At 27.3% G+C, this 27,254-nt stretch overlaps 1 protein-coding gene across 5 annotated transcripts; it reads right to left on the bottom strand.

The window, feature by feature from the left end:
* Window positions 1–27,005, bottom strand: LOC145194136 (BRCA1-associated protein-like). Of its 5 annotated transcripts, none has more exons than XM_090068829.1 (18): window positions 26,321–27,005; window positions 26,046–26,183; window positions 25,569–25,728; window positions 22,993–23,106; window positions 19,539–19,617; window positions 17,400–17,462; window positions 13,751–13,807; window positions 11,644–11,709; window positions 11,292–11,374; window positions 11,111–11,186; window positions 7,190–7,257; window positions 6,722–6,792; window positions 6,527–6,597; window positions 4,884–4,919; window positions 4,224–4,313; window positions 3,694–3,885; window positions 3,160–3,321; window positions 1–407 (listed from the first exon to the last, which is right to left on the bottom strand). In XM_090068829.1, the coding sequence occupies exons 1-18, from the start codon at window positions 26,400–26,402 to the stop codon at window positions 315–317; spliced, it is 1,701 nt and encodes a 566-aa protein (XP_089924955.1). In that variant the 5' UTR covers window positions 26,403–27,005; the 3' UTR covers window positions 1–314. The 5 variants fall into 5 exon arrangements, with proteins under 5 accessions (XP_089924955.1, XP_089924957.1, XP_089924956.1 ...); XM_090068831.1 differs by having other exon boundaries at window positions 25,562–25,728; window positions 26,321–26,471; XM_090068830.1 differs by having other exon boundaries at window positions 26,072–26,183; window positions 26,321–26,339.
* Between the last annotated feature and the right edge of the window lie 249 nt (window positions 27,006–27,254).

Here is a 27,254-nt window from a genome sequence, read left to right on the forward strand (position 1 = left end):
TGTCTCAAATGTTCATTAAAATAGAATTGAAATTAAATGAACAATACATTATCTTAAAAAAAAAAAAAAAAAAGTTGAAAAAGCTATTTACAAAATATTACTGCAAAAAACTCCTACATAAAAACTTTGTCTTATCTTTTAATTTTTTGATTTTATTTAAAAAACCATTTTATCTTTTAAAGTCTTCTTTCCAAATTTTTTCACCAATAATTGGGCATAATCAAATATTAAAATTAGAAGGTATGCGAAATTATTGATCAAACTAATTTATCAAACATTTAAATCAACTTTCTGTTTAACTTTTCCTTCTAGGATCATTTTTTTCGAGCTCTTGGTTTTTGCTTTATGTTTCTGCTTGTGCCACTAGATGCTGAAGTTTCCATAAAAACATGACCTCCTTGAATATCCTAAAACAATTAAAAAGTTTTAAACTTTATCATAAAAAATATAGACTGAAAAAAAATTATTAAAATTTTTTAATCTTTATCATAAAAATTATGTTAAATAGAAAGTACTTAATCTTTAATAGTATTAAAGAATATTCTAATCTATCAAAACTTTGCACCATTAGAAGTTTATTTAAACAAATTTTATGAAATAAAAGTGTTTTATGGAATAAAATGGTTTTTTGTTATGACTTAAAATCCTCTAAATTTTTGTAAACATTTCTTAAAACAAGAACCTGTACAGTCAAATATGTTGATAACTAAAAAAAGTTAATTGCGAATTATGTCTGTGGTCACACACTTATTTGAGGCCTTAGGTTGTTTCATTTCCAATGATTTTTTGAAAATGATTAGGTTACTCAAACACCATGGTCAAATTAAAGAAAAAAAGGTTTATTAAATGTTGGAAATAATGGTTTCTCAATTTAACATTTTGTTGGCCTTGAGATGGAAAAAAGTTTTTTTACCACGATTGTTCCGGTGAAAAGAAAATAACAAGTTTTTTCATTAATTATCAAAGTAAGTTAATTGACAAAATCACTGCAGTTGCAATCTGAATCTTCTTCTTGATTATAGTTGATTATAACAAAAAATTTGAAGTTGAGCAAAACAGAGCAGTAAACTTAGCAATGTGATCTTAATGGTGGATTACAATTCGCTCATAACTGATAATAACTCATAAAATCCACTTGCTGGTAGTTGGACCCCAAGGTAGATAAAGTTAATTCTACTAACAGAAGGTGTTCATGTGGAAATTTTTCCTCTTTGATATATTGTTAAGCCCATTTAAGAATTAAATTTAATCAAATTTTTGGATTTGATGTCAGTAGACCACTCAAACAGAATAAAGTTTGAGTAATAAATATCAATCTTTAAAAATTTAGTTTGGAATTGTTAAAAAGAACCACTTCTAGGCCCTTGCTGTTTCCTCATAATGCAATGAAAGCATGTTTGATGTGTAGCTTGCTATGATGATGGTGACATGCAAGCCATAGGAGAGGTCTTTTCAAATCAATTTGGATTTAAGTTGCAGTTCCTTTTTAGTGCCTGATGTTGGTGTTGTATTGAAGCTTATACCAACAATGTTTTCAAAAATGCTCCATTCTTGTGCAAGTTTCAGGAATGCATCAATTGGAGAAAAATACACAACTTAACTTTTTACCATTTTAATTTATTTAAAGTTTATTTTTTAACATTTCAACTTTGTTTATTGATATAATATCCTTACTTTTTTTACAAGTTTATTTACAAGCATTGAAATTTTAACATACATACAGATTTTTTGCTATGGAAATGAATTTCAAACTTTTTTTTGTATTTAATTATGCTTAAAAAAACATACTTAAATTACAGAGTAAGAGGTTTTGCTTATTTTTTAACAATATGCCGATGTTATAAAAAGTTTTTAATATTGTTATTATTATGTTCTTCTGGCAATGTTTCATAAATACTACAAGTAACATAATATAAATTTAAAAGTTAAAGTTGAAAAAAGTATAAAAAACTTTTTTTTTAAGCTGGCAACCTCTAGAGATAACTTTACATTTCTGAAAAAATTACAGACATGCTTTTTACTCATTATTTACCTTGCTATGCGAGTAAGGTATTCATTTTAAAAAAAATCATCCAGAATGAAACTCTCTAAAGAGATGAGTAAGGTCTGTGAAGTGTGCATGTGTGTGAAACATGCAAGATTAAATTCACAATCTGTTTCTATTAGGTAAAAAGTAATTTCCTAAAAGTTTGGTCTTAATACTGCATTAAAGACATTAAATTCACAATCTGTTTCTATTAGGTAAAAAGTAATTTCCTAAAAGTTTGGTCTTAATACTGCATTAAAGACATTAAATTCACAATCTGTTTCTATTAGGTAAAAAGTAATTTCCTAAAAGTTTGGTCTTAATACTGCATTAAAGACATTAAATTCACAATCTGTTTCTATTAGGTAAAAAGTAATTTCCTAAAAGCTTGGTCTTAATACTGCATTAAAGACATTAAATTCACAATCTATTTCTATTAGGTAAAAAGTAATTTCCTAAAAGCTTGGTCTTAATACTGCATTAAAGACATTAAATTCACAATCTGTTTCTATTAGGTAAAAAGTAATTTCCTAAAAGTTTGGTCTTAATACTGCATTAAAGACATTAAATTCACAATCTGTTTCTATTAGGTAAAAAGTAATTTCCTAAAAGTTTGGTCTTAATACTGCATTAAAGACATTGATTTATTTCTCTTGAACATTTATTTAAAAAATTTGGTTAATATTTTAGCATCAAGAGCTTTTTTTACTATAAAAAGATATTGATGTTCAAATCACCATACATTTTGGTTTATTTTCACTTTATGTTTAATGTTTATTTTAATTTAAAATCTTCATTTAAATTAAAAATAATATTTATAGCATTAAAAAAAAATTGTATTTACTATATTTAAATATCTGTTTTTAAACTGTAAAGGTAAAATTAGAGCAGATAAAATATAAAGTTAAATGCAAACAATCCATAGAATCGCAAGATATATGAAATTAAAGCTATACACAAGTTAAGTTTAACAGGTACATAACTAAACCATTTTAAACAGATTTTTTTTACAACTAAAGAACATTTTTTTTTTTTTCTATATTTAAAGTCAATTTTGAGACAGGCTATTTGAAAAAGCAATCAAGCAGTACTTGTTAAAGCACTATAAGGAAAATATAGAATTATTACCCTACCTCTCTAATGCCTATCTCAGCATTTCCAACTGCAGATTGAACTTCTAAGTGTTTCATTAGATCAGCAATCTGAGTTTGAAGTTCATAAATTTCTGCACTTTTTTCTTCAGACATTTTTTTCAGTTCATTTTCAAGCAACTCTACATGTTTTTGCCACACACTCTAAGTTAAAAATCATTTTTACAAACTATAAACATTAAGGTAATGGAAATAAAATATGAACAGAGTCAAGATGTTAAAATGATGGCTGACCATGCTGGAGATTAAAGCATGACTTAGATATTATACAATTTAGACAATTACAGAAATGAACATTTTTACATTAAAATTATGGGTTTCTTATATCATAATTTCCTAATTTTCTCAAAGTATATTCTTAAATAGGAAATCTAGAGTTAATAGAGAAAACTTGATGCATTTTTCAGATATTGTGCCTAGAATTATTTAAAATGAGTTGGATTATATCTTGCATCACTTAAAGATCGTTTTTTAATTATATTTAGCTTCTATAGAAACACAGTTGTATAAAAATACCTGATTCTCCCGTAAGCATATGTTCAGCTGTTTCTCATCACACAACTCTCTGCTGATGTTTCCCACTTTTCCAACAACATTCTCATACTTTTTCTCTAATGCTTTCTTATCCTTCTCAAGAGTAGTAAATTTCTGTTCAAGTATGTGAAACTCTTTGTGCGAATTGTGAACTTCTAATTCCATTAGGGACAACTATAAAAGTTAGTTAGCAATTAATATTATTTATCATTCTTTTTATTATTAACATTACTAACTTTCATTATTATTTAAACTGTAATTATTTGAGAGTTTGTTTGATTTAAATTCAATATATTTTCAGCAATTACATAAAAAACTAAAAGAAAAGATTGAATACTGATCATGTGCTTAAATAAATATTTTTATTAGAAAGAAGAATTTATGTTAAGAATTTAGATTAAATGAAATCAAAGGGTCATTGACCTAAGTTCAGTCTGGTTTCATTCACTTAACTCAACATTCGAGGTTAAATAGCATGCAAACTTATATACACTCAATATCAAAATAAACACCTTCTCATAAGCATCTTTCTCCAAAAAGTCGATTTTCTCTTCAAAATACCGCCTCTGTGACTCAAGTTGATTTGTTAGCAGATAAGTGTACTAAAATAAAAAATTTCATCTCTAAATCTAAAAACTTTTATGTCAAATTTCTAAGATCACACAAACTTTTTTGTATACAGAACAAAAAAATCTGTTTCCTAGAAACTGATTATTTTTGTTTCATAACAAATAAAAAAAGAAAATACTGTATGTACTAGTGCATGAGTTGAATTTTTAGCTGCTTAAGAATGAATCAATAAACATTTATAAGAAAAGAAGATGAAAATACAACTAAACTGACATCTTTTAAAAATATAAATGAAACTTTTTCCAGTTAAAAATATTAAGTTAACTTATATAAAGAATTTATTCATCGGTACATAAAAAAATATGAAGTTGATTTATATAAAAAACTTATACAGCGATATATAAAAAAATATGAAGTTGATTTATATAAAGAATTTACAAAGCGGTATATAAAAAAATATGAAGTTGATTTATGTAAAGAACTTTATACATCGGTTTATAAAAAAAAAGAGGAAGTTGACTTACAAAAAGAACTTATACATTGGCAAATAAAAAAAAACACTGGTATATAAAAAGTAAAACAATGAGTTAACAATTTTTTACCTCAATAGTTAAAGAGTCCATTTTTTCACCTTCTACCTATTAAGTATAAATTTGCTTGATCAATTATTAAGAACTTAAAAAAGTAATCACTAAAGTGTAAAAGGAATAAAAAACTAAATTTTCTAAAATTTTCAATTTCTTTTATACCTAAAACCTATCAAATATTAAAATCTTAATGTAATTTTATGAGGTGCTCTAAAATTCATTTTTAGTCCACAAAGTCTACTTTTATGTTTTTATTCCAGTCTCCCCTTGATTTCCTCAATTGTTGTGATATCCAGATGAAATCTTTCAATTGAACTGACTGTCATGGAGAATACAATTTTTATTTTACTAGAGCGCCATGTTACATTGATTAATAATTGCTAATAACAAATTTTGAAAAAATTGGGTTTTTTTGTTACATGCATGCGCATTGATCTAATTAACTCATTGAAAAAATTGTACCATAAGTTAATGTAATTAAGACTGTAATAAATTTTATAAAAATATAAATAACGTTTTCAGCAGTTACTGCTGAAAAACTTTATTTATACCAATTTTCTAAATGAAATAAAGAAACAATAAGTTATTTATAGTAAACTTTATTTTTTTTTTTAATTTTGTCAATATAACAATTTAACAATTTCTAATTAAAATTGTGAAAAGAGAAAATTTTAAATTTACATGTACATTAACAATTTTATCTATGTCACTAATTTTCTTTAAATCAGAATAGAAATTTCATAGCAGTTAGCAATTAGCTGATATCAAATTTGGATAACTAATTTTATGTTTATTTTCGGGAAAACTTAAGTGCTAGTTACACATAAATAGAATATGTAACATTTGTTTCTTATTTATTTTGTATCATTCTCTTCTATCATCTACTTGCCCATCTTCTAAAACATGTTTCTCTAAGTATGTGTGGAGTTCATTTCTTATCCTAGTTTCTTTAAACTTGGTGTATGGAAGAAAAAAACTATGCACAGGTTTCTATTTTAGTTTCTGTTTTTGTATTAAAAAAGTCCACCAATCAAAAATAAAACAAAAGTGATCAGCATCATTCAAAAAATTTCTTCATAGAGAAATTCAGTTATTAAACAGAAAAATTAAAGGGCATAAATGATGTGATGGTGAAACGGAATTAGATTTTCAAAAACAAAATTAGATATTATATTTAATGCTCAATAATAAATCAAAATTCAGAAAAAACTTTAAAAGCTTTACAATATTCAAGATAAAACAATATTTAGCGGTAAAAAGATATTTTGAATTGCTACCTAATCTGGTTTTTATGTAACAATTTATATGAATTTTATGTAACAATTTATATGATTTTTATGTAATCATGTTTTTATGTAATAACATGTACAACTTTATGTAATAACACATGGCATTTCATGGAATAATATGAATGATTTTTATATTAATTCTTAGTGCTTTCATTTGGGAACATTAATATGAATGATTTTTATATTAATTCTTAGTGCTTTCATTTGGGAACATTAATATGAATGATTTTTATATTAATTCTTAGTGCTTTCATTTGGGAACATTAATATGAATGATTTTTATATTAATTCTTAGTGCTTTCATTGGGAACATTAAGATTAACAAGCAAAAAAAGTCCTTTCATAAAAAAGAAAAAAATATATATTTACTTGCTCTCTGTTATCAAGGGAAACCAACTTCCCATCACCTTTATTTTGAACAAGTCTGTGAACATAATTATCTAGAAGAAGTCAACGCAAAGTCAACTTTATATATTCAAATTAAAAAAATAAGCATCCTTTAAGTTTGCAAGGTTAAAGCATAATATTATTTTCAATCAAGAGGGAAACAAAAAAGTTGGAAACCTCCTGTATAGTCCCAAACTCTTTTATTTCCTAGATGCATACTATAGGTATGCGCTGTTTGCTGATAGTGTCTAAAATAAGAAATAAGAAATTGAAATTGTATTTGAACTGCAAGAGTTTCTTGTTCAAAATGATCTCAGACTAAAGGAGTTTAATTTTTTTTACAAGGTTTAACAAAATTAATGTTCTTGAAACAGAAGTATTAATAAAGCAAGAGATTTGATACTAAATAACAACGCATCTACCTAAAATATTCTCCCTTGACTTAAATAAGAGTGGTAGAAAGAATATAGTTCAACACATTATTTAGCAATCACAATATTTCTAGACAGCCATTACCTTTTTTTAAGTAATCAGTGAATTTTAAAACATTTTGAATTTACATTTTAATTTTATTTTTTCAATTTTTTTTACAAGTCAATTTCTGCATTATGAGCCATAATTCAAAATGACACAAATCAGACTTACTGATAAGCATGCAAGTCTTGATATCGACCACATCCTATGTGCCCACAAACAAGACAAATCCAAAGGCTCTATATGTAACAAACACTTATGTAACCTTCTTAGACAAACATAAATGTAATTATAAGTTTTATTGTGCTAAAAAATTTTAAAAATTAAAACTTATTTTTTTTTAATTTTAGTTTCAGCTACATACATATTTACTATAACTATTTATTATTTCAGTTTCATAGATGATGTGATACTGACATGATCTATACATAACAGAAATTAAGATTTGAAAGAAAAATAATATCATTCACAACAAATCCATTTTGTGATCTGATTGGTGAACTGCTTTGGGAATTGATTTAATTAACTTACAATTAAAATATTTTCAACCTTTTTTTTTTCCATTTAAAGAACAATATTTAATTCAAACTCATACTTAAAGATTTACTTTTCTGTATTTTTCAGTGTAATAAAAATAAAATCCTCAATCATATATATTATATATATATATATATATATATATATATATATATATATATATATATATATATATATATATATATATATATATATATATATATATATATATATATATACACACTACCATGCAAAAGTCTCCACTCATTTGTAATATTTCAATAAAGTAACAAAAGTTTGCAAGAAAATTGCGTTTATTTTTAATTGTTTATTAAACAATGAATTAGACAGTAAATACAATACATTTTAGGATGATTTTAAATATATAAAATCAAGAAAATGTTAATATACAAAGTTGTAAATGTTAAATTTTATTTTCATCAATATGAGACCCCTTGGAGCGTATAACAGCAGCACATAATCTTGGCATTCGGGCTAATAATTTATTCATGGTTTCCACTGTTATCTCATTCCAAGCTTTTTGCAAACGTTCCCATAGCATTTGCTGATTAATAAAAGATGTTTCACCTGCTTCTCTGATCTTCCGATCCAGTTCATCCCACAACTTTTCGATGGGTGATAGATATGGTGATTGAGGAGGCCAAGTCATAATTTTGCAAACTTTTCCCCTTTCTTTTAGTTTCAAATAATTTTTGCATAATCCAGATGCATGTTTTGGATCGTTGTCCTGCTGCATGATGAATCCTTTCCCAATTATACGAATACCAGATGGAATCGCGTGCTTAACCAAAATATTATGGTACATGTGTTTATCCATGGTAGATGTGATTTTAACTAAATCTCCAGTTAACCCATTGCCAAAACATCCCCAAAGCATAATATTACCACCTCCATGTTTTACAGTACTTTGTATACATTGAGGAAGCACTCTTTCATTAGGTAAACGCCTAACATGCACGCGACGTCGGGTACCAAAAAGTTCGAACCTACTCTCGTCTGTCCATAGAACTTTCTTCCAATCTTCTAATCCCCAATTTTTATGCATTTTTGCCCATTCCAATCTTTTCTTCTTATTTACTGCCCTCAACAAAGGTTTACGTGCAGCAATGCGTCCAATTAAGTTGACTGATCTTAGTCTTCTTTTTACAGTATCAGTTGATACTGGCTTTACCCTTGTTTTGTTGAGTTCTGCTGTTAAAATTGTGGCTGGAATTTTTCTATTTCTTTTGCTGGACACAACAATAAATGTATCTTCTTGCCGTGATGTAACTCTTGGTCTTCCAGAACGTGATCTGTCACTGTTGGAACCAATATCATGCAATCGTTGTAGAGCATATCTCACACCTGATTCGGATATTTTTAACCTGGAAGCAATTTTTCTATATGAATAACCTTCTTCACGTAAAATACATATTTTGCCACGAAGTTCTTCACAATATTCTTTCTTTACTTTCACCATTTCTCAAATTCTTTGTTAAATTCAAGACATTAAATGCGCACACTAATGCTATTTTCAAGTATAAATATAAACATAAGTCTATTAAAAGCAACTAATTAAAATTACTGAAAACATCCTTACCATGCCGGAAAGTATCATGCTACTGTCAAACCTAAGCTTACAAAAAATATTTTGGTTAAAACTTTTGTGCAGTTTTAAATTTAATAAAGAATACTGAAGAACTTTATATGTATTTTACGTGAAAAAGGTTATTCATATAGAAAAATTTCTGCCATGTTTTTAGCAGCAGAACTCAACAAAACAAAGGTAAACAAAATTATTTGAAACAAAAAGAAAAGGAAAAAGTATGCAAAATTATGATTTGGCCTCATCAACTTTTTATATTAACATTTTTTTCTTTTTATATATTTAAAATCATCCTAAAATGTATTGCATTTACTGTTCCTTGCAAATATTACACATGAGCGGAGACTTTTGCATGGTAGTGTATATATATATATATATATATATATATATATATATATATATATATATATATATATATATATATATATATATATATATATGTATATATATATATATAATAAAAATTGAATTTATTCAATCTATGTAAGTTTTTGAGAGCTTTGCAATTAAAATTACATTTATTCAAATATACAAAATGTAAATAAACTTTAGAATAATGGCTCATAGCAAAAAGAATTGAAAAACTGTACAAAGAAACTTGTACAGTTGATTTAACTAATCAAAGAAAAACCAAGAAGTGAAAAATTTAAAAATCCTTAAATATTGCAAACTTTTAATAAAAAGTAAAACTTGATTGGTACAATTGCTAATATTCCATGAAAAAGGATGTAAAAAAAAAGACTTCAAATGAAGAAAAACCGCTTCAAATCAGCAAGAAAATTAGCAGCAAAGGTCATAAAGGTCATAACATCAAAGTCAAAGGCCAACTTGTCCTCAAGAAACCTTTTTACTAAAAAACATATTAAACCAAGATTAAAAAATTTGCTAAAAAGCATGAGTTCAAACAACAAAAGTTCCATAAGACTACTAGAAAAAAGCTTAATGGAGTGATGAGTTAAAGTATAACCTAAAATCATTTGGAATGCATCAGGTGACAAAAATATATTTACATAAAATGAAATGATACTATACTTCTTTTCATTCTTCAATTTACTAGTGATCTTTAAAACTTACTTCCAGGAACCTATTAAGGAGGTTAATCTCAAAAAGGCCTGATCATATTTATGATTATTAGCAATAATGAAAAATATGATCTGTCTAAATGACCATCCAATTAAAACAAAGGTCCTTTTTTTTTTTTTTTTTCCCCCTCAAAACCTTCTTTTATAGGCTTCTTAGATTCTGCTATATAACATTTTCTTGATTCTATAATTCTTTTTAAAAGCAACTGATCTTCTATGAGCCTTGGTGAAGTCTCAACATCCTTTGGAAATTTCTAAAACCAGAACTATTGTGACTGATGAAAAATCAACTTTGGCGATGGACTTTCATTTGAAGAAATTTCGTTAGCTTTCTGAACATAATTGTAATTTTGTATTAGTAGAGGGTTTTTGCACTTTTGGCACAGAACCAAACCCAAGTACTTTAGGTTTTAAAAGTGCTTGAGTTTTGTTTTTGGTCCTGGAGCAAAATTTATCAACTGAATTGTGCATTTTAATGTTATTCTAGGAACCAAGGCGACATTAAAATGTCAAGCTTATTATTGCTATTTTTTTCTAACATAGCATATTTCATAATTACATTCCTCAAACTTGAACTTCCATACTCCCTACATTTTTTTAAACTAGAATTCGAACCTTGTTTTTTTTTAGATAAAAATTCTATGAAACAGAACACTTTATTTAAATTCACACTATATTAACAAAAAGCAGCAAATAACTTTTTTAGATTTGATACAACTTTTTTTTTTAAAATAAGAAATTTTCCCTAATTACAAAAAATTCAAAAATAATAACAACTAACAGTACCATAAAACATATAAAAAATTAAACATTAAAATAAAAAAATAATAAATTAAGCATATAATTTTCTATTGAAAACAATAGGCAAAAAAAGGCTTAAACAGTTACCTCATTTGAATCACATTCAAAACACTTTTGATCGACAGAAACTTCTGGCGTTAAAACATATCTGCACACAGGACAGCTATTAAAATAAACAAGTCACTAAACACAATCCAGCATATTAACAATTTAACATCTTGCAACATTATAACAATTGTCCTAAAAAGATAATTTAATGATAGCTTACCATGAATCTTGCCACTTAGAGAGACAGTTATTATGAAAGGAATGATTGCATAAAATTGTCAGGATACCTTCAACTGATTCATCCTGAAAAAATCTCATTTTAAAACTGGGAAAAAAATAAACACAAAGAAATCAGTTTTGAGATAAAGTTTGGCAATAGCTAGAATATGTTGGCGATGCTATATGAATTCCTTTAAAATTAAAATTTTAAGTTATTTAAAATGTTTCTTTTTCTGAAAAAAGGTTTATGAAAATTGACTGCAAAAACTAGACATTAATTGTTAAAATGAAACAAGAAATTTGCCAATAGATTGACCAGAAACTCTTTTATTTAGCTAAAATTAAAAACTTACCATACGCTCCAGACATACAGGGCAAATAGGAAGCTCAGTTAGTCCAGTCACAGGAAGATAGCCACTCTATAAAAACAAATTTTATTCTCCAGCATTATATAGATAAGAGTATATAATTAAAAGTAATATATAAATTTTTTATAAAAATCTCTTAAAAGTTTTTTCATAAAAAAATTACGCCAAAAAGTCTTAAAACAACATTTTTATCATTAAAACTTATTTTCAATTTTTTTTAAAGTTAAAAATAACTTATTACAAATAAAAAACATTAAAACTTTAAAACAACTGCAATTTAACTTTAGCATAAGCAAATAAGCAAAAATTATTTTTTCTATTGTATAACTGAAATGGCCTTTTTACATGTCTTATAAAAGGAACTAACTGATATCAGTTGTCTGATTTTATTTTTTACATTTGTGTTTAATTGCTTTAAACTCTAAAAAGTTAAAACTGAATGATGTTATAACTTTAGCTGCATTTTTTTTATGGGAGTGTTACTGAAACAAAACCCTAAAGATAATAAATTTTGGCTGTCAACTCATCAGCACTTTTGCATGAGCCAGTCTGTTATACATAGTTTGCACTTTAATTTTAGTTTGCTGCGCATTTTGATGATAAATCAAAAAGTAAGAATCCATTTTGAATATTGTCCTGAACTAAATTGGTATAGAATTTAGCTAAAAGATAATAGATAACTTTATTCACCACCATTTTCTATTTCAAAAAAGAAATGTTAGAATCATCCAGTAAATATTTAATTATATTTATAAAAAACTATATTTATAGAAACTTTATTTAAGAAAATTTAATTTTTTGGTCTCACTATCAAATTTACATAAATAGAAGCAATAAAAGAAACCATACTTCTCTCACAGAATTTATGTAAGAAGAGTTTGATTCCTGAGTTAGTTAAAGACCATCATGAATATAACAACTTCACAAGCAATCAAAAATCAAAGGATATTTCAATAATAATCTGTTATTGCGCTGCTGTGAATAAAAAAATAAAAACAAGAAAAAATAGAGGAAACTTAAAGCTACAGTATTTGATTATTATGTAGCAAACAAACCGAGTGGCTTTTTGGACTCAAAAGATCAACTAATTTAATTACAAGATTTCATTTTATCAAAATTTTATATATTGTAAAAGTTTTTTAATGAAAGATGATGTTTTGTCACTTAAAGAAGAAAATATCAAATTACAAAAATTTGTAGAAGAAATTTTATAGTTTTAAATACTTATTCTTATCTTATTCATCTTAAAGAAGCTAATAGTATTATTAAACTTTTTCAAAACAATCCATGGCATAACAGATAACTTAATATTGTAGGTAAATATAATATCAAATTTTGTCATTAAAGAAAATATAAATCAAAGATTGCATAGAATAAAAAAGTTTTTTTAATTGACTTCTTTGTGGAATTAGAAAAACAATGCCAAAATGGAAAAGTAACAGATAGTTTTTAAAGTATTATTCATTGAATCCTGATTATTGGCATTTTAAGTACAATGAGTACTTAAGACTTTTGTAACACAAAAATATATTTGCTCAAAGTTGTTAGTGTTTCTAGAAATCATTCTCTAAAAATATCCATATTCGATTAAATTTTTGTAAAACATTTCAGCTTAACTTAAATCTTACTAGGAATAACAATACTTCATCAAGTAATTTTCATTTTTTTGATAAATGATATCGAAAAAATGAAAATTACTTGATGAAGAAAATTATAAAATTTTTAAAATCTTTCCTCTTTAATGAAAAACCTCAAAACTACTTTCATGCATCTCAGTTATTGTTCGAAAATGACATAATACAAGTATTACCTGGTTTTTAAGAGTATTAATTATATTTATTGAATTATTACACATTTCCTTTTAGATTTTTATTGCATATTAAGTTGTTAATTATATTATATAGACTACAAAATAAAAATCGACAGATACCCAGCAACTTAAAATTGCAAAACCTGACTTCAATACAATGTGTTATGGACATTAAGCAACAATTTATAAAATAACAAAAAATAGAAAAAAATTATTTTGAACATTTCTTTTCTTTTTTGATAAATCAAACTAAAGAAAAGATATTAGAGGAATTAAACAAACCATAATGCCAGATGTAGCAACAGATTCCACTTTGGAGACATACATTAGGTGGGTACACTGAAAAAAAAAAAAAAGATTTAAATACTAAAAATTAGAATAACGAAAAACATCAAGATATGGATTAAGAGATTTTTTAATAAATAAACTTTATGATTAAAAGCTGAACTGAATTCTGGCAGATATAGAACTTAAACCAATACAAAATTCCCAGTTCTTCAGTTTCCAGACAGTTTCTAACAAATTTGGTAGTTCCATATTATAAGCCAGGCCTTCAATATTTTTTTGATGATTTGAAGCATCAAAATCATAGTAGGGGAGACTGGTTCTCCTAGGGACACCATGTACCTAGGGACACTCAAATATTTTGAGAATTTTGTATAAGCATAATATTTTTTGTATGTGACAACACTCCACCTCTTGAGGTCAGTTGACAGCCGAAGTGTCATCGTGTTGGTGTGAAGCGTTGCAAAGTGGTGATTAAAAATTTTACAACCCTTTTACGTAAGTTTTTTAACATTTTTCTTTTTTAATTTCGCCCTTATAATGTATTTAACAAAATTTTTCTTAGTTTATACGAATACATTATTTTTTTTGCTTGAATATTGCGTTAGTAATATCTCTCAAATCCTAACCTCAAATTTTTAGTCGGCGTTTTTTGTCAATATGGCACTCTATTGTACCTAGGGACATGTACCTAGGGACATGTCCCTAGGTACAACAAAGTGCTGAACTTCTGTATCATCAGGAATTATTTGTGTTTTTATGTAATAAATAATTCATTTATGAATCGTGGTGTAATAAATAATATAATTGTGACTCGTTGTGCAGTAATTAATAGGAAATAATAGTTGTAATTCAATTTATGCCAATAATAATAAATAATTAAAGTTATAGTTATAAGTTATCTTTAGTATTTTTTATTTTCATTCTAGATTTTGTTTGTCATGCCACGCAGCAAGAAACAAAAAATCCGGCAAGATCCAGATAAAGAAGTTGTGGAGAAGGCTGTGAAGGAAATAGTTGCAAATAAAAATACAGTCAGAGGCGCAGCAAAAAAATATGGAATATCGAGATCGATGCTTTGCCGCCAAGTCAAAAAATTTAAGGAATCTGGACCTGAAAATTACTCGTATGAAACAAATTATGCACATTGGAAAGTTTTTACTCATAGCGAAGAGTGTTTACTGCTTGAGTATGTTCAAAAAGCTTCTCAACTTCATTTCGGATTAACAACAAAGAAGCTGAAAGAACTAGCTTTTCAATTTGCCAAAATAAATAATAAAAAATATCCTGAACAGTGGGAAAAAAATCAAGAAGCGGGCAGTGAATGGTTGCGTACATTCAAAAACAAATTTAAGGAAATTATATCATTAAGGAAACCTGAAGGAACTAGTTTAGGCCGGGCTACTTCATTCAATCGAGAAAATGTGAAGAATTTTTTCAATATATACACCGACATTCTACAACGACACCACTTCGATCCGTCAAGGATTTATAATGCAGATGAGACGGGAGTTTCAACTGTACAGGCTTGTCCAAAAGTATTTGCGAAGAGAGGAGTCAAACAAGTTGGAGCAATGACTTCTGGTGAGCGAGGCATCAATGTAACGATGATTGCCGCAGTGAACGCGATAGGAAATTCGATTCCACCTATGTTCATTTTTCCTCGAGTCAAATATATACAAATGACAATGATGAGAGGAGCTCCTCCAGGATCAATTGGGGCAGCAAATCCCTCTGGTTGGTCGAACGAAAAAACATTTAGTGAATTTTTGGATCATTTCATAGCGCATGCTCATCCAAGTAAGGATAACCAGGTAGTTTTATTAATGGACAATCACGCGAGTCACATTTCTATTGATGCTATTGGAAAAGCCAAAGAAAATGGCATTCATTTGGTGACATTTCACCCGCATACTACTCATAAGATGCAACCGTTAGATAGAACCGTCTTTAGTCCATTTAAAACACATTACAATAATGCTGTAACCAATTTTATGATATCATCAGAAAACGCAGGAAAGCCTATTACTATTTATCACATTGCAGAACTAGCTGGAATGGCATACACAAAAGCGTTTACACCATCCAATATAATAAATGGTTTCAAAGTTTGTGGCCTCTATCCACTGAATCCCGATATATTTTCGGAAGAAGACTTTTTGCCATCAAGCGTGACTGATAGACCACAAACATCAGAAGATAATAACCCACCTACATCGTCTCAGGGCTCACTTTTGCCATCAAATATGACTGATAGACCACTAACATCAGAAGATAATAACCCACCTACGTCGTCTCAGAGCTCACTTCTTTCAACACCGCCAAAATCTGATTGTACAAATCTGAAATCTGTGTCTCCTTTCGATATAATGCCATTACCTAAAGCTGGTCCAAGGACAAACAATAAACCTTCCCGTAAGGGTAAAGCACGTATTTTTACTGACACGCCAGAAAAAAAGGAAACAGAGGAGAGGAAAAGAAAGAAAACAACTTGTAACGATAAATCGAAAAAACAAAAACAGGAAATAGTGCCGAAAAATTAAGTTTCTAAAAAATATAAATCGAAAACAAAAAACACATTTCGTTTAGTGGGATCATCTCCATGTTCCTCGAAACAAGTATTTTGCCGTGTTTGTCACAATATAATACAAAATGATGATAAATGGAATAAATGCATAGTCTGCCGAAATGCAGTTTGTGTAAAATGTGCAGAGCCTGGTATTCTGCCATTTGAATTTATTTGTAAAAGATGTTTAAATGCTTATAGCGACGATAGTGCTGCAGATAAAGATTACAACCCAATGAACCAGTCTTGTAATGAAGATTCTTCTTAATTAAAGTATTTTTTATTCTGGAAAATTTGGTATCACTCTTTTTGACCTATAATTATTAACTATTTTATTTTAAACACTGTTGTTTCTTAATTAAAGTATTTTTGTCCTGGATATGTTGATGTTACATTTTTATCTATAAGTTTTAATTATTCAAAATATATTGCTGCTTCTCAATTCAATCATTTTTTGTACTGGAAAAATTGATATCACTTTTTTTCATCTATTGGTGTTAACTATTTTAAATATGTTTATTTACAATTTAAATATTTGTTTGTTCTAGAAAAATTGATCTCACTATTTTTTATTTATTAGTTTTAACTATTTTAAATAATATCGTTACATTCACTACAAATAAATAGTTCTTTTAACGATCTATATCATTGTTTTAGTTTCCTTTCAGGATTTTTTACAGGTCTTTTGTATTTATAATTATTAGCTCAATAGAAGCCAATCTGAGTATTCGATTACCCAGCGTCCCTAGGTACAACCGCCGTCTCTAGGTACAACCACCTATGTCCCTTGGTACAACCCCATGTTGTACCTAGGGACAAAGTCAGACCTCATTTTGCGGCTAAAAAAAAGTACTAAAAAATTGGATTATAAAGCAGAGATTCTCATCAAAAGTGCACAAAGGACCATATTTTCATATACAGTTTTCAAAAGTTCAATTATATTCACCGATGAAAAATTACACTCATTAACCTAAAAACGTCCCTAGGAGAACCAGTCTCCCCTACTTTTGAAAAAATATTTTATTACAAAATACTTTTGTAATGTATAAATAATATATATAAAATAAACTAAAAGCAAACCTCAGCTTCAAGCATATTATATGTTTTACCCTCATATTCTTGATAGAATGCATCTGCACCTGCCTTTTATAAAATATAATAAACTTTAATTCACAACAAAATTAAGATGCCATTTTATGATAAAAAAAAACTTTAAGGTTATTTAAATTACTACTTTTTTTAAAAGAAAGGTTTAGTAAATTAATGTTACAACTATATAAGTTCTGTATTACAAAATGTAACTGAAAAGCAGAATCAGCAAATTTTATATACCAATGAGGTTATATCGAATTACCAGGACATCTGGTTTGTGTAATGGTTTTCTAAAAATTAAAATTTTAGTATTTCTTTTAAAGAAGTTGAGAAACTAAACTTTTACATAGGGTTTCTTAACAAAAGACAAAAGGTAAAAATATTGAATCAAAATTTGAATATTATTTAGTTGTACATGATTTTAGTTTTCACTTGTCATTTTACTAAGTTTGTAAAAATGACAAAAAAAGAAAAAAGTGAATAAATAGCAGAACTAATTCTTTAACATTTTTCTTAGATGTAATTAAGAACTTTTATACATTCTTTTTTTTTTATTGTTTATATGTCATAAACAAGATAATATAGAGATATTTAGAATATGGGAAGATTTCTTTGTTAAATCAACTACAAAAAAAAGTTGTTATAATGAAAGAACTGGGAGGAGGAAATAGTGGTAAAACTCGTAAAATAAAATGCTAACATTCAGAAGCAAAAGATATAATTAAAGTACTGTCTCATATTATCAGACTCAAATTGAATTTTCAATCTTTTGGTTTTTTTTTGTGTGCCCAAAATGCACAACAAAGAACCACAACTTTTTTTTTGTTGCATCATCTATATATTGACACATTAAAGCATGTTATGAAGCTTAATAATTGGTACTGACTCTTTTCAACTTTAAAAGAACTTTGATAGGCTGGTGCATACTATTTATACACTGTGACGTTAATGCTTTAGCATCTGGATTTCAATACCAACTAGATGTTTTGTGAGCTTGTTTATTTGTTATTATGTCAGCACTGATTTTGCATTTGACAAGTTCCCATAGATTGCTAACAGGGTTTATTTTTGGAAAATTGCTAGGCCAATCAAATAGTAGTATATTCTCACTGGTAAAGAATGACTTTACAGATTTTGCAGTGTAGAATGGAGCACCATCTTGCATAAAAACCATTCTTTTACCATTAGGAAACCACTCTCATAGTTGTGGAATCAGTCTGGTCAGGAGGATAGTCTTGTACTGATCTTCTTTCATTATCTGGTAACCCTGCTGGATATGCATGGCTAAACTTTATAGATGCAGGGTGCAGGGTAAATTCCAGGTTTACAATGCACAAACTTGTTTTTGCCGACCAGTATCTCAAAGATAGATTCATCACTAAATAAAACCTGAACAAAGCAATCAATATTGATACTTAACACTTTTTGAATTACTAATAATTTAATTGGGGTAATATCAAGCAATGCAATACTGTTTTTTGTAGACTCACAATTCTAAAATATTACTTGTATGTCTGAAGCAAAAAAATTAAAACTTATCACAATCCAGTTATCTTGAGAAAAAGCAGAGTGATTCTTAACCCAACCAAGATGTTTTTTAAGCATTGTAGATATAAACTTTGGCTTTTTCAGTGGTTTTCTGCACTTGAATTTTAGTTTGTAACTTTTCCTTCTCAAAGTGAAATGTTGATGTCTTGGTCTTTCAAAACAGTCTTCAGTTTTCTTGCAGGCATCTTATTATTTTGTTTAATAACATTCTTGATTTTTCTATCATTTTTGACTCTTGTTATATTTTTTCAATCGCAATGGCCCATTCTCTGTACTTTCAATTCAACTCCTAATTTGAGTTTGGTATCAATTCTTCTGATTTTAGCCTGGGAGAGGTTTAAAATTTCAACAATACTTCTATGGGTATGACCTGTTTCTTTCAGAAGAGCATCTATTTTAGCCAAATTACACGGGGAATTTATTGTAATAAGGACTTAAAAAATTATGATTTGTTAAATTTCATTTTTCCTTTCTTTTATTAAAAAAAAATTGCTTGCAGTTTGATAGAAAGTCATTTCAAGCCCAATTAAATTTACATAAATTTTTTTCAGAAATCAACTAAAATAAAAACTTGCTAACCTGGTCCCGAAACCTTATAAGTACCATGTACTGATTTGCAATTCCATCACGAATAATTTGTATATGTCTAACACTATCCCTAAAATTGTTTGAAAGAATTCTATAATAAAACATCTTTTTACAGAAACACTTAACATATTTATCAGTCATTCATTAATATTTTAACAACAGCAAAAGTGCAACTTGCTTTTGCAAAAAAAAAACATTTCCTAATTAACCATGGAAAAAAATATTGCAAATGAATTCTCTAAACAATAGAAGTTTAAATTTTTAATCCTTCATCCCTTCATCCTTCCATGTTTATGAGGATCATAAAAAAAAATTTGTAAAAAAAAATTACATAAATCAAAAAGACTGTTAGGATTTGAGAAAAAGACTGTTAGAGATGCAGGTCAACAATGTTCAGACAATGATAATAATATCGAAAAAGGTTGAAATTTTGGTTCACGCTGAGTATTATTCTATTCAGAAGTTGACAAAGTTGTTTATTGAGTGGAAAGCTTTGTAGAAACATACAACTAAAAAGACTACAGATCACAAAGCAAAAGAAGGCAAATTTATGGAATGATTTAATCATTTGATTGATATTCCTTATGCAGGTACTCTTATGCTGATCACCAATTCAAGAAGACAAAGAATTTTTTGTAATTCAGAGGCAAAAAGGACAACTGGAATTGATGGAAGCTGTAGACATAGTTCAAACCTACCTTGAATAGCATGTGCAACAGTGTTTAGATGTTGAATTTTATCATTTTTAACAATTGTAAGTAGATGTTAAAGCATCAAGATTATCAAATATTGAAGAATTTTCAAACAGCTTCAACAGATGAATCAGTGGAAATTTTGGTATCATTATCTCAAGATGGTATCAATCAGTTTATTAAGCCTACTTATAAGTGAAGCAACCACAAGATGACTATTACAAGTTTCTAGAATTGTCTGTTATCTTTCTTGGAGGCAACTCCATTTCCAATCACTAAGATTACATCAGAAAAGAGAGGAATTTGTGAGCTTGGGAACTTTTGATGTTTTCATCTGTCTCAAGGCCTTCATTAGTGCTCTAATTACATTTGAAGCACCTCTAAATAAATTCAGACTCATGATTGAACTCATGAGATATCTACATGAAACAATTTCTAGAGTAACAAGCAAAAAACTTGGACTTCATCTACAGTACTTGGACTACATCATCTGAGGAGCTGGTCAGATGGTCATTTTTACATTCTAGAGTGTCTGTTTAGAGATTATTAGCCATGGAAGTTCCAGCTTTGAATCATTGACCAAAGTGACAAAATTTATATAAACTGTTTTTTTGAGTATGATGAATCTGGAGCAGTTTTGTAACTTCAACACTATTGTGGGGAATTTTACCAGAATTTTAGATTACCAGTTTTTAGTAGGTTTTTTTCCCAATACCGGTAGTTACTGGTTTTTACTGATATTTAAAAAATTATTATTTTATTGAAAAAATGTCTTCCCTGAATAATGATCTATTGCAAGTACTTTTGTGCTTCTTGTTTACAAAATTTTGAATTAGATGTGTGAAATAAATGAATAATTAATAAAATAATTAATGAATAAACAAATGAATAATTACTTAATTTAAACCTTTTATAACATTTATATTTATTTGAAATATGAGTATTGTATACTTATTAACAGTTTTGTATGTTAAAATGTTTTTGACTAATTAATGTTTAATTCAATAACAAAGAAATATGTTGACCAAAAAGTTCTCAGTTTGGGATGACTTAACAAAATGTGGTTTTGTTTACTGGGAAGGAATAATTGGAATTCTTCTTCAAGTTTGTCTCCATGCACCAATGATAATTTCCACACTAATAAAAATACTCTATTAACAAAATGAAAAAGAATAAGTTAGAATATCAAAGAAAATTGCCAGACATGAGTAAATCTTCTGACTTGAATTTAAAGTTAAATATTTTGTTTTTATGGAACCTTGTACTACTTTCTATTGTGTGGGGTACCAAAATTTTTTAAAAAACTTTAGAGTTTGAGGAACATCCATAAATATCATCCAATTTGAATGAATTTTTTTATATAATAATTTTACACAAACCTAACAACTTGAGTGGGTGAGAGGAAATTAAATAATTCTTTTTTTGCTATATACAAAAAGACAAACTGTTGTGCATGAAGGGTAATACAAGTATTGTCACTTCATGCAATACTGTATTGATGATTAACCACCTAAATTTTACACTTTCTTTTTTCAGTTGAAAAACAAACAGAGCAAAGGAAGTAAGCAAAGTACAACATGCTAAAGTATAATTTTTGTTTTGTTTTTTTTGCTTAAGCCTTTTGTTCATGTCACATCATGCTTACAGAAAATAATCTTAATAAGACATTTTTAAAACTAAAGTTTTGGGTAGTTCAATTGTCATTTAGGGTTCTTTTACATCTACTCAAAGTATTTAAACATGCTCTTTAAATTCTTGAAAGTATTTTTTTGTGGGTAAAACAGTAGAGAATCTTGGTTTTTGTTTACTTGTCATTACTTCTCAGTTGATTATAAAAAAAAGAAGTTAGTATTAGTCAAACAGTTACAAAACATTTATTTTCTCGCCTGATCTTTTGATAAAACATTTTACTTCTCGCCTGATCTTTTGATAAAGGGAAGTAATTAGGAAAATATTTAAACATCAAAACTACACAGATTGATAAAACTGTCAGAAAAAAAATTGTAAGAACACAAAAAAAATACATCTGCCAAATTATGAAGCAAAATACTGATTTTGTTGTTCATTTATACAAACACTTCTGCAATAGATAGGGTTTTCTTTTTTTCTAAACCTGGCTGGAACAAATACCATTTCTGCCCTCTCCCCAGCATCTGAAAAATCTAAGTTTTTTATCTTTTTAGTAACAATTTATTAAAATCTGAAAAATTATAACATTTTGAAAAAAAAACAAAACTTTATATTGAGTTAGAGAATTTGACCTGTCTTTTTATTTATATTTCCCTGAACTGTTTCTGGAGGATTTGATTGTTATTTTTAATTACTTCATGTAACTATTTTCAGGCTTGAATCCATTGAATCTTTTTCAGTTCAATTGTATTGATTTGAAAAACAAAAAGATGTGTCACTCAAAACTTTCAAAACAACAGAACAAATTTTGAAAAGCATAATCTTGGGACAGAGCTTCAGAAATCAGGTTCTCTCTAAGTATGCAGATGGGATCTCTAATATTGAAGAATGTTGATGTGAACTGCAAAGGCTGCATAATAAAATTTACAACTTGATTATTGAGACTATGACAAATACTTCAATATATCCTGCCCTTTTTACTTTTTTCAAAGCCAGCATTTTAAATAATAATATGATTGTAGTTTAATAATAATATGATTGTAGTTTAACAATAATATGATGTTAGTTTAATAATAATATGATTGTAGTTTCTAACTTTTCTTTAGCAAAAAAAATAAGCTCACCCTGCAGGAGCAATAAAATTTTGCAAATCTTGACAGCTGTATTTTGCAGGCACACCTAACATACATATTTTGTCACTTCTTGGAATATCAATGCTATCCATTGTTGATAGATAACTAATAGGAGAGGAAATTAAAAACAATTTTATTTAAAAACATTTTTAAACTGCATAATTTACAATATTGTCAGATAAACATAAAAACATACAGTGGATGAAAAGTAATACAGGGAAGTATCAACACTCTATAATAAAAATTATTTTGAAAGGAACATATTGGGTAATGTACTAAATTTTGACATAACTTGTTTTCAGTGATTGGTGATCATAAGAAAATAAAATTTAAAAATTTAAGTAACTTTAAAATTTTTTTAGTTTTTTTTTTTTCGATCAGTAAATATTCAGTTGTTGATTCTCTTTTGATAAACTTTAAATTTACACTAAACTTTTTGTGTTCATAGTGATCATAAAAAAAAAAAAGATGAAGCAATTGTCAGAACATTGAATAATGCAATCTAGATAGGGGGGGGGGGGGGAATCATATTTGTAATTGGCTACAGTTTTTTATCATTCTTTTTGGTACAAAAAAAAATTGATAGTTTTTAAAAATGGGAAGCATATAAAATTTAAACAAAATAAACTAAAAACTATTTCGCAACAAAAGCAACTATTAGCATAAGTAGATCTGAAAAACTAAAAAATATTGAAAAAAAAGATTGGAGAATCATAAATTTTAAAAGTGTTTGAATAGACAATTCAACAACAACTGCATTCATTTGGTCTAAATAACTATATTGCTACTGCCTGTCATTTGCTTAAAATAATGTTTAAAGCCTGAAGACGTGCTATTTATTTAGATAAGTTCAAATATGAGCACTAAAAGAACAGAACCAATGGCTACTGTAGCAGTCTGTAAACTTTATTTCAAAGACTGAATTTGTTCCTAATATATCAGGTTTTTAACATATCAACTTTTTACTTTTTCTATTAAAAAACCCTTTACTGAGCAACATCTTTTTTTACTATTTTTATCTTTAACTTCTAAATACATCTTATTGAATGTTAAAAAAAAAAACATTTAAAATTTCATTCCTATAGTGATAATACTTGTAAACTACCATAGATTTCCCTAATTCCGAACAAAATTGTACTTAAAGTTTAATAACTCCGCTTGCTTTTTGACTTTTATGTTAATTTTTTTAAATAAATAAACTGGAATCTAAACTGAATCGAACCATATTAAGCAACAAGTATATTTATTATAAAAATATTGTTAATTTTTAAATTTAAAAAGTAAAAATTTTGTTCGTACAAATACAATCCCAAAAAATAGCATTCAATATAAAAAATTAAATAACTTATGCTAACGTAGACTTCTAGCTTAGAGTAAGGTAAAAAGATTTTTAAAATTTAAAATTATTTTTATTTTAATGTAAGAGTATAACATTGTATTGGTGCAGAGTGTGGATTATCTATTTATTAGATCCTGTCTTCCTTTATTTTTTTGTAATCAGTTGAAAAAAAAAACCTTCACAGTCACTGCCTGTTTCTGTCAGTTAACCAGAAGAAATCTCAGTTATTAGTATCAGGTTGGTTGCAGCCTTAGCGAATGCTTCCCCATTAATCAAATAGGAAGCTTGTAGTGCTTTTTTATCATATAGCAATGTTTTATTCTTTATGCAGTTGTATTTTGAAATGGCAGTAATTCAAAGACTGAAACATTGATCATTGTAGTTTTGTATTGTAATATTTGTAGTAAATTTTCTTTCGCAATCTTCATTTTTTTTTAAACTTTGACATTTCTTTTTTATTAACAAACGTTAAGAAAAACAAGATGTTTAGAAATTCAATAAAAGGTTAAAAGCGTTTATTAGTTTCTAAGTTAATGTCTTTAAAATACTATTGTTAAATATTGTGGTTAATTACTTGCACATAAATTCTTTTGCAAAAAAAAGTGCATTCCAAAATCTGTTAGGAATTTGGGAAACATTTTAACTATGCAGAAAAGTACTGTTTTTGAGATATCTTACAAAGTATTGCTAATTTTTGACTGTTTTTTTTTTCAGATAAATAATCACCATCAAATTCTACATCGAACAGTACGCAATTTAAATTAGCTTTTTTTTTTAAGTTGGTTTTATATTGTTGGTTTTTCAGGGTTTTAAAAAGTGTTTTGCTTGCAATCAAAAATTTAATGGTAGCAATATATATTTTGAAAATATTTTTTCATATTCTTATTACCCTAGTCTTCCAATTTACTAATCATTTTTTTTAAAAAAATCCTACAAAAATAAAAGATGTAACAAAAAGTGAACTAAAGCTGTTTGGAATTAGGGACTGTTCGGAATTAGGGAAATCTACAGTATATTATGTCATTCACTGTAAATAAATAGGAAAATAGTAAACGCACTCACATAATAATTATTTAAGCATTTTCAAATGAAAATTTAGCAATCATTTGCTTATGAAAACTTTGATTTTAGAGTTTTTTATTTTTGGAAAATCTGATTTGTAGTTCCTTAAAACTGAAAAACAATCACAATAGAACTTGATTTAATAAGAATTTAACTCACTACATACTTGTCTTTATACAGATGCATAATTCCTCTGGTAACTTCAACATTTGGATTGCCAGAAAAATAATGAACAATATGAGGTACAGGAGCTTTATCTGCATCAACATTCTCTTTCAAATGATCTTTAACAGAATCATTCTCACTGGTTTCCATATTACTTTTTTCTTTAAACAAAAGGGGAAAAAAAAAACTCTTGTAGGAATTTTCATTTTAAAATTCAAATTTTTTGCATAAAAACAATTTTAGAACATTAAAATATTGTTACTAATTTTAGAAAGATTATTTTTGTTAAAATCAAACTGCATGTGTTAGCATCTATCAATAAAACTCAGAAACTTTTAGTGTGCACTAAATAGTAAATTTTTTTCATTACATTCAAACATTAATAAACAATTCGAGTAACAACTATCAAGGCATCTTAAGGTAGGGGGGGTGGGGGGTGGGGGGGATGATCTCAGTGCAAACTATCTTTTAAATGTACCTAAACTATAAGTTTCAATGGTATACTTTAAAAAGTTTCTTTTTCCGTGATGAATCTCTGGAATCTCTTTGTAATTCTCTTGATGTTTACTGTTGAAAGAAACTTTGTCTTGCTCTTCAGTATATTTTAAATAAGCTTCTAAAATAAATTTGAAAATTTTTTATAAAAAAGACATTGACAAATCCAGAAAACATATTAATTTATAAAATCATTTAAAAAGTTGAAGCTATTTTAAAAGCATTATCTAGAAACTGATGAATTAATCAAATTTTAACCTGCACTGTAAGAGAGTGAGTTCAATAATGGATGATCTTGCTCAATTTCAAGTCTTAACTGAATCAAAGAGATCTTCTTCATGCTTCAGTATAGTCTAAGAAGATTCCTCCAAGATACCTTGGACTATTTATGATACATTATTTACACTCTAAAATTTTAAACTTGAATACATAACTGCATGTCATATTTCTGGCAAGTGTGAAACGGAATGGAAAAAATTGTTTTTTTAAATATTGTATAAATCATAAACCAATTAAGAGTTCTTAATAGATCTCAGAAACCTCAAAATTACTGACATCTAAAGGTAATTTCTATATAGATTGCTTCCTATAAATGATTAACAGACAGAAAAAGTGTCTTTAATATTTTTTTCTTTACTATTTTTACAAATGTCTGTTTAATATTAGTTAAACTAGAAGGCATCCTTAATAGCAAGAAACTTTTTTTGTTGGCAATTAGAGAAAATGTTTTGTAATTGATAGGATTAAATAAGTTACTCTTTTTTCAAACTTTTAGTAAGCTAAACTTAAAGTAAGGTAATAAAATTTAGTCTATATTTGCTATTCCAATGTAGACGTTAGCAAAATTATTTGCTAATATTTCTAAAGATTTTGTAAATTTGAAGCTTCAATATCCTTCAAGACATAATCAGAAAAAAAATCAACTATAAGTTAAATTTAGTTCCAATTTTTTCTGACTTGCTAAATTACATTCTTGTACATTTAAGAGAGGTTTTTAAATACAAAGACATACCATATAAACTATTAGTTCATATACAATTGATACTTATGAATTGAGAAATTCTTAGTAGACATAAATTTATCTTGTAAGGCAATACTTGTATAATTTTTTGAAGCCATAATCTGACCAAAATAGTAAATCGTCATATTATGACATAAATTATACTAGGCTACTTATATTTTGAAATACAAA

The sequence above is a fragment of the Hydra viridissima genome, unplaced genomic scaffold, assembly GCF_058129835.1.
Source record: "Hydra viridissima isolate aposymbiotic clone 2 unplaced genomic scaffold, HvirCarnegie_v1 scaffold_12, whole genome shotgun sequence".
Lineage (NCBI taxonomy): Eukaryota > Metazoa > Cnidaria > Hydrozoa > Anthoathecata > Hydridae > Hydra > Hydra viridissima.

What these genes read in the sequence shown, in the direction of transcription:
- LOC145194136 (XM_090068829.1), bottom strand. Translation starts at nt 26,402, where the DNA reads ATGAAGAAGATCTCTTTGATTCAGTTAAGACTTGAAATTGAGCAAGAT. An exon ending in TTATAAGGTTTCGGGACCAG is followed by an intron (nt 17,463 to 19,538) that starts GTTAGCAAGTTT and finishes ATTTTATAAAAG; the next exon opens with GCAGGTGCAGATGCATTCTA. An exon ending in CCCTTGATAACAGAGAGCAA is followed by an intron (nt 4,920 to 6,526) that starts GTAAATATATAT and finishes TATACTTAATAG; the next exon opens with GTAGAAGGTGAAAAAATGGA.